Here is an 8,488-nt window from a genome sequence, read left to right on the forward strand (position 1 = left end):
ATTCTCTCACTGGCGGGGCAGAACCCCACCTCCCAGAAGGCAAAAGCTTATTTTAAAAACAAAAGACTCAGGCTGGGTGTGGCGCACGCTTGTAATCCCCGCGCTTGGGAGGCGGAGACAGGAGGATCGCGCAGGTTCGAAGTCGTGCTGGCGTAAGAGACCCTGTTTCAAAAATATAAAATAGGTCTGGGAGTGTAGCCCGGAGGAAGAAGGGCTTCCAGGAACCCCAGTACCACCAAAAAAAAAAAAAAAAAAAAAAAAACCCCACAAAAGACTCAAAGAAAAGATCTATTATTTAATTAGGTTCTTGGTAAGAAATTTAGAACACCAATTTATGAGGATACATTCCATTTGTCAGAGCAAAAACAGATCGCAGGTAACCCTGGAGCTGAGGAACGGCTTTGATTCTTGGTAAAACCTGTGAGTCCACGGTTTTCTGGTCAACTTTCCGCTGCTCTGTAATTTCGTATTTCTAAAAGAAGAAAGTAAACATTTCAGAACAGGAGCAAGTACCAAGCTACTCAAGACCGCGAAAGAACCCCTATCCACAAGCACTCATTACCAAGAGCACGCCAGAGCACAATTAAGGCAAGTCTAAAGGTCTTCACTGAAGCTCTGAAGTGCGTGTGAATGGGTATACAGGGGCACTCAGCACCCGATACATCCCCAGCCTTATTTCATTCTTTTACTTAGAAACAGGGCTGACGAGTCACATTACTTGCTGAGGTTGTCCTCAAACCTGTGGTCCTTATGTCTCAACTCCAAGGCACTGCGATTCTAGCCGTGCACCACCCGTGTCCAGCCCAATTTTTTTTTGTGTGTGGTGCGGGCATTCTACCTCCAAGCCATACCCCTAGCCTGATGCTTCACTATTTACTTGGAAACAGGGTGTCACTGAGCTGCAGAGGGCCTCATTGAGTGTCTGAGGCTTGCTGTGAACCTGCAAGCCTCCTGTCTCAGCCTCCCAAGTACTGGGATTACAAGCACGCTCCACCACGCTTGGCTTCTGGCTTTTTTAATGTACCTGCGCTACAATGCTGACCCCTCTATTTCCACTCCCAACTAGAGGCACTATCTCAGGGCCAAGAGGACAGAGCTCACCTCCTTCTCTGTGTCGAAGATCTCGCCCTCCTGGTGTCTGGGCTTGCGCAGCTTCTTTTTCTTGAAGTAAGCATCGGTGAGGTGTTTGGGGATTTTCACCTTGCTGATATCGATCTTTGTGGTGGTGGCAATGACAAATTTCTGGTGTGTTCTACGCAGAGGAACTCGGTTGAGGCAAAGAGGTCCTAGGGGGAAAATTTTAAAAATTGAGTAGATACCAAACCCCGATTTGGAAAAATTTGACCCTTTTTTTTCTTTAGCATCTAGAATGTTTTAAGGCCCCAGTTTATCCAAAGCCTTTGCGCCCTCACATTTTTTCAAGTGACCCAGGTTAGAAAAAGATAGTCACTTGTTTTTTGTACTGTGGATTGAACCCAGGGGTATTCTACCTCTCGGCTATACGTCCAGCCCTTTGTATTCTGAAACAGCGTCTCACGAAATTGCCATGGAGCTAATTTTCTGTGCTATGAACAAGTCATGTTGCTTCTGTTCACAAACTCCATCTTAATTCCAAAGGACAGACCAATTCCAACTTCATGCAGGGTGATTTCCTTGGGGCTGACAGCCCATCATTTGTATCTAAGATGGCAGGCAATTACTTAATGTGTTGCTACAAAAAAATCTAACAACTTCTGAAACAGGGCTCAAAGGATTTGGGGTTAAAGCTTCCACATCAATGTACATTCTACAAGTGTTAAGTTTAAAACCTATTTTCAGAGAATATAAAAATCTTTTAACTCTTCTTACCAGTCACAAGGAGCAAGCCACTGCCTAGCTGCTTCAGGAAAACCACTCTCTGTAAATTAAACAAAAACATTTCCTTCAATCAAAAACTGAATCTATTTTTTGGCAGTAGTGGGGACTGAGCCTTAAGGCAAAATCCTCATGCTTCTGAGGTACATCCCCAGACCCATTTTTTCTTTCTTTTTTTCTTGGCAGTACTGGGGGTGGAACCCAGGGGCTTTCTACCTCTGGGCTATACTTCCAGACCTATTTTATACTTTTTTTTTTGGAAACAGGGTCTCACTAAGTTGCTGAGAGCCTCACTAAGTAGCTGAGGCTGGCTTCAGACCTGTGCGATCCTATCTCAGCCTCCCAAACTTGGGGATTACAAGTGTGCCACCACGCCCGGCCCCATTTTTTATTTCGAAACAGTCTATGTGGCTGAGGCTGGCCTCAAACCGGCAACCTAACTCAGCCTCCCAAGGACTAGGGTAAGTGCATGCCGCACTGCCTATTTTTTTTTTTACTTCAAAATAGGGCCTCACTAAAATTGCGGATGCTGGCCTGGAACTTGTGATTTTCTTGTCTGTCTCCAAGTACTGAGATTACACGGCACCACACTCAGCTTTGTTTTGCAAGATCTCACTAAATTGCAGACAAGTTTGCTAAACTGCTGAGCTTAGCCCCAAACCCGCAATATTCCCGTCTCAGCCTCCCACGTACTGAGATTACGAGCATGCACCACCATGCCCAGCTAAAATCCGATCTCCTTCCCTTTTTTTGGTGGTACTGGGGATAGAATCCAGGGCATTCTGCCTCCCAGCTACACCCCCGGCTCTATTTTTTGATTATTTTGAAACAGGGTCGCACTGAGTTGCAAGGGGCCTAAGTAGCTGAGGCTGGCGCGAACCGCGACCCTCTTCTCTCAGCGTCTCGAAAGCTGGGATGACAAGCGTGCGCCACCACGCCTGGCTCATTATGGATCATTTTACCCCAAACAGCCCTCTCCCACTACAAAAATATCCAACACCTGGAGTGTGAACGCGTTCCGACCAAGCACACCAGGCAGCTGCAGCACAGCCCACGGGCTGTGAGCTCACCCTGCCCCTGTAGCTGTGAGCTCACCTTGCCCCTGTGGCGTCCGGTGAGGATGATCAGGATGGTCCCGGGCGTGATGCTCGAGCGCAGCTTTCTCACGTGCTGGCTGAAGGGCTTTTTGCCGTGGCTCAGCAGCTTGCGTGGGACATCCTCAGTGGGGTAGTACCTGGGCTGGAAGAGTCCACGGACGCCGCTTATGAAGTAAGCTGTTCTCATCAGTACAGTTCTAGCTGCTGCCACGCAGCCTTTTAACTTAAAATCAGAAAAGCGCGCAGCGCTTACGTGCAAAATGGAAACCATTTTACAAAGGCGTCGCGAAAGCAGTAAGTACATTTCCCACGTAGATACGGAATGCAGACGAACGCAGACCACATGGCAAGCCACTTCCATAGGGTTTTGTGGTGGCCCTTCTCGCTTGGGCTCTTCTATAGTTGCTGACTTTTTAAATTTGTGGTACTGGGGATGGAACCCAGGGGCTTTATCTTTGGGCTATACTCCCAGACCTATTTAATATATTTTTTGGAAACAGGGCCTCACTAAGTAGCTGACCTGTGCGATCCTCCTGTCTCAACCTCCCAAGTACTGGGAATACAAGTGTGCGGCACCACACCCGGCTTACAGTTGCTCACTTCTGATACCAACTCCTTCAGAAAAAACACCTGACACATTACATCTCACATGTTTAAAAAGGTATTTTATCCACAAAGAAAATAAAACACACAAGACTAGATAGACTTTAGAAATGACAGTTCGGGATTCTCCCACCACTTCCAACCTAAAATTAAAAATTAAGATGGATAAAAAGAGAAACGCCAGTTCATTCACTGTAAAATAAGACACCTACCACCTTTAAAGTACTATTGTTAAAAATGACAACTCTCAGTAACGGTGTATGTGGTGCTGAGGACGGAACCCATGCAAATCAGGAAAGATTCTTAGCACTGTGCTATGCCTCCAGCACTAATAACTTATATTAAAGCCAAGCTACAAGCCCCAAACCCTTCCCCCTCGATTAGCAATCCTCTGACAAGACAGAAACTTACGACTTCCCAGCACACAAAAGCATAGCTAAAAACCCATCTCAAGTCTCCTCCAACCCTTACCATTTTGCGAAGCTTAACCACCCGGGTACCACCATTCTTGTCACCACCGACTGGCTTTGTGACAGTGGCAAGGACCTTCTCCTTCTTCTTCTCAACCTACAAAGACGAAGGCAGCACCACGTCAGAGGCAGACAACGGCGCTGAGACACACCGGGGCCAATGCTTCTCCCCTCCCCTTACCTTGGACTTGGCAGCAGAGTACTTCCTCTTGTACATGGCCTTTCTGGAATACATAGCAGATCGGGAATATCTACCGATTCCCCTAACCAAGACAGGGTTCCTGCTGCAGTGTGGCTTCCCTTTCTTGGGCTTCTTAGCTTTTGGGTCGCCCTTTTTGACCTTGGCATCAGTGGCAGCGGCATCAGCCTTCTTGGCTGCAGGCTTTTTCTCCTTAGTGGCTGGCTTCTCAGCCTTTTCACCCGCCATCTACAAAACAGTAACGGGAAAAAAAAAACCACTCATGACAAAATATTTTTGGGGAGTGTGTGGTGCTGGGGATTGAACCAGGGGTGCTCCACCTCCTAGCCACCCCACTGTCATTTTAATTTTGAAAGTCTTGCTAGGTTGATGAGAGTCTATTTGCTGAGGCTGTCCTTGAACCTGCTATCTTGTCTCAGCTTCTTAAGTACTGGGAGTATGGGCAAGGGCCACCACCAGCGAACATGACAATATTAACTGTGTGATCCCAGCATTTGGGAGGCTGAGACCGGTGGATCGCGGTTCGCAGACAGCCTCAGCTACTTAGTGAGGCCCTCCGCAACGCAGCCAATGCCCCTGGGTTCCATCCCCAGATCCGCAAAAAAAAAGTGCATCACATAAACGGGCGAGGCTCTCCTGCTACATGCCTTCCACCTTAGGCAACTAGCCTTTCGCCCAACTCCACACCTCTACCCTACCCTTTAGATGGCTAACTTGGGGATTGTTTCCCCAACAGACTAGGAACGTCTGAGGATTTTAGGACATCTTACCACCTGTGAACTACCGAGTGGGCCTCTGTATTTAGGCTTTGCGAATTAGAAAAGTCTTCAACAAGATTTCCAACGCCAAACAGCATTAAAGCCAGACTTAGAAGCGTTTGCTTTCAACTTTTCCCCCTCCTGTGGTACTGGGGATGGAATCCACCGGCATTCTATCTCCGAACTCCACCCCAGCCCCATTTCTTATTTTTTATTTAGAAACAGGCTCTCGCTGAATTGCAAAAGGCCTCGCTAAGTAGCTAAGGCCGTCGTCAACCGCGATCTTCCTGTGTCAAGCCTCCCGAATGCTGGGATTACAAGCGCGCGCCACCACACCCGGCTGCTTTCAACTTTTAAGACCACTATCTCTTCCAAGAGGGGCCAATATCTGTTTCAAGAAATTCGTTTTCGGGGCTGAAGCCACAATTTGCCCAAACTTAGGCCAGCCTGAAATAAGCAGGGCCCCCAAAAGGCCACTTCCGGTCTGGGACGTGGAGTAGACGGAATTGGAGGGACTGGCTTCATCCTCAAACCCCAACGTGGCCCGCACTAACCCGGCAGCATATTCTGAAACCCAGATCCAGGTTCCGAGGGTCGTGAGCCCCATCACCCCGTCCCATTAGCCCCACCAGCTCACTAGGAAGCCCCGTTCCTCCATCCCAATAGGATGGGGCGCTGCCGGAGCCTGTCTCGCATTCCACCTCACCCTCTTCGCTCCCCGCCGCCAACCCTAGAGAAATAAGGCGTCAGGAAGACTTCTTAGTTGACCCTGCGCATGTCCGGCCCCGGCAGGTGTCAACTTAACGCCCTGCGGCCTCGGATGGCGAGAGATTGGGGTCCTGAGGTCGAGTCTTGCAGACAAGGCTGCCTTCCTTACCTTGCAAGATGGGAAAGAGAACTAAGTCCCCAGCTTCCGGTCTATAAGCAATGACGCGAAAGGTCTCCACTCACTTCCTTCCGGGTCCGCGGCATCATGGGAAATGTAGTTTTTCCATCCATCTTGGGAAATGTTGTAAATCCTGTGTAGGGAGCTATTTTTTCTATTCAAAGATGAAGGTAAGGACTGGGGATGTAGCTCAGTGGTAGAGCGCTCACCGAGCTTGAGCGCGGCCCTGAGTTCAAACACCAGGACTACAACATAAAAACAAACAAACAAAAACCAGGTGTGGTGGTGCGCACCTGTAATCCCAATATTTGGGAAGCTAAGACAAGAGCCTCAGCAACTTAGTGAGTCTCTTTTTCAAAATAATAAAAATAAGGCCGGGCGTGGTGGCGCACGCTTATAATCCCAGTATTTGGGAGGCTGAGGTTCACACAGGTTCGAAGCCAGCCTCTGCTATTTAGTGTGGCTCTCAGCAACTTAGTGAGACCCTGTTTCAAATTAAATATAAAATAGGTCTGGGAGTGTAGCCTAGAAATAGAAAACCCCTGGGTTTCATCCCCTGTACCATAAAAAATAAAATAAAAATAGGGATGGGGGGGTCTAGCCCAAGAAGCTTATATTAAAATGTTTAAATTTTTTTTTTTTTTCAGGACTGGAGATGAAACCCAGGGGCATTCGACCTCCAAGCTACACCTCCTGCCCTGTTTTTTATTCTTTTTTTTGAAACAGGGTCACACTAAGTTACAGAGGGCCTCACTAAGTAGCTGAGGCTGGCTTTGAACCTGTGCGATCCTCCTGTCTCAGCCTCCCAAGTGCAGGGATTACAAGCATGTGCCACCACGCCCACCTATTTTTTTTTTTTAATTTTAAGACTCACTGGCAGCCTTATAATCCAAATACATAGGGGCCTGAGAAAGGAGGGTCATAGGTTTTGAGGTCAACCCCAATAATTTAGCAAGACACTATTTCAAAATAAAAAGGATAGCCGGGTGTGGTAGCACACGCTTGTAATCCAGCATCTGGGAGGCTGAGACAGGATGATTGTGTTTGCGGACAGCCTTAGTTACTTGGTGAGGCTTTTTGCAACTCAGTGAGACCCTGTTTCAAAAGAAAGAATAAAAAAGTCCAGTGTTGCAGGGCGTGGTGGCACACGCTTGTAATCCCCGCGCTTGGGAGGCGGAGACAGGAGGATCGCGCAGGTTCGAAGCCAGCCGCGTTTCAAAAATATAAAATAGGTCTGGTCTGGTCTGGGAGTGTAGCCCGGAGGTAGAAGGGCTTTCAGGAACCCCAGTACCACCAGGAACCCCAGTAGCACCAAAAAAAAAAAAAAAAAGTCCGGTGTGGTGGCTCACACTTGTAATCCCCACACTTGGGAGGCTAAGACAGGAGGATGGCGCAGGTTCATAGCCAGCCTCAGCTACTGGATGTGGTGCTCAGCCTCTTAGTGAGACCCTGTTTCCAAATAAAGTATAAAATAGGTCTGGGAGTACAGCCTGGAGGCAGAAAAGCCCCTGGGTTCCACCCCCAGTACTACAAAACAAACAAACAAACAAAATAAAGAATAAAAAATAGGGTTGAGGGCGTAGCTCGGAGGTATAATGCCCCTGGGTTCTATCTCTAGTACCTAAAAATAAAAAAAAAATAAAATAAATAAAATAAAAAAGGGCTGGCGGTGTAGTTCTGAGGTAGAGTGCCATTGGGTTCAACCCCCAGTACCACAAAAAGATGGACACAAGTGATTCCCATCATTGCAAACAAAATAAAACAACTTATAAATTTGTGTAGCACTGTTGACAGAAAGCAGACATTTTTTGTAGATACAAAATCATTTTAAGCCCCGATGAAACGTTTGGAAGAATATATTTAGTTTTGGTGCTGGGGATTGAACCTAGGGAAATTCTACCTCTGGCCCTTTTTGTTTTACTTATTTATTTATTCATTCATTTTTGTGGTGCTGGGGATTTAACCCAGAGGCATTCTACCTCTGAGCTACATCTCCAGCCCTATCTTACTATTTCTTTATCTATTTGTTTATTTTTGTGGTCCTGGGGATTGAGTCCAAGGGCATTCTATTGCCATTTTTAACGTGTGTGTGTGTGCGTGCGCTACTGGGAATTAGACCAAGAGGCGTTTTACCATCGAGCTACATGCCCTAGCCCGATTTTATTTCTTATTTGGAAACAAGGTCTTGCTAGGTTGATTCAAGTTTCACTGCTTGCTGAGGCTGTCCTCAAACCTGCGGTTCTCCTGTCTCAGCCTTCCAAATACTAGGACTATAGGTGTGTGCCACCATGCCCTGCCTTTATTTTTGTTTTGAAACAGGGTCTCACTAGATGGATGAAAGTCTCACTACTTGCTGAGGCTGTCTTCTAACCTGCTATATCCTCCTGTCTCAGCCTCCCAAGTACTGGGATTACAGGTATGCACTAACCATGCCTGGTTTATTTAATTTATTTATTTCTTTATTTATTGTACTGGAGATGAAACACAGGGGAGTTCCACCTCAGAGCTACACCCAGAGCTCTATTTTAATTTTGAAGCAGGGCCTCCTGCTTCAAGGTCGATGGGTCTTCCTAGTTGCTGAGACTGTCCTCGAACTTGTGATCCTCCTGTCTCAGCCTCCC

At 47.2% G+C, this 8,488-nt stretch overlaps 1 protein-coding gene across 1 annotated transcript; it reads right to left on the reverse strand.

Annotated features, from left to right (window-relative positions):
* Positions 1-294: 294 nt before the first annotated feature.
* Positions 295-4,451, reverse strand: RPL6 (ribosomal protein L6; the record flags this gene model as incomplete). The annotated part of the gene is made up of 6 exons (XM_080717671.1): positions 295-472; positions 1,102-1,286; positions 1,849-1,897; positions 2,950-3,093; positions 4,026-4,121; positions 4,206-4,451. 6 exons carry the CDS (start codon positions 4,449-4,451, stop codon positions 320-322), a joined length of 873 nt encoding a protein of 290 aa, XP_080573797.1. The 3' UTR covers positions 295-319.
* Positions 4,452-8,488: the final 4,037 nt, after the last annotated feature.

Source organism: Muscardinus avellanarius (genome assembly GCF_963383645.1).
Source record: "Muscardinus avellanarius genome assembly, chromosome: 21".
NCBI classification, from domain to species: domain Eukaryota; kingdom Metazoa; phylum Chordata; class Mammalia; order Rodentia; family Gliridae; genus Muscardinus; species Muscardinus avellanarius.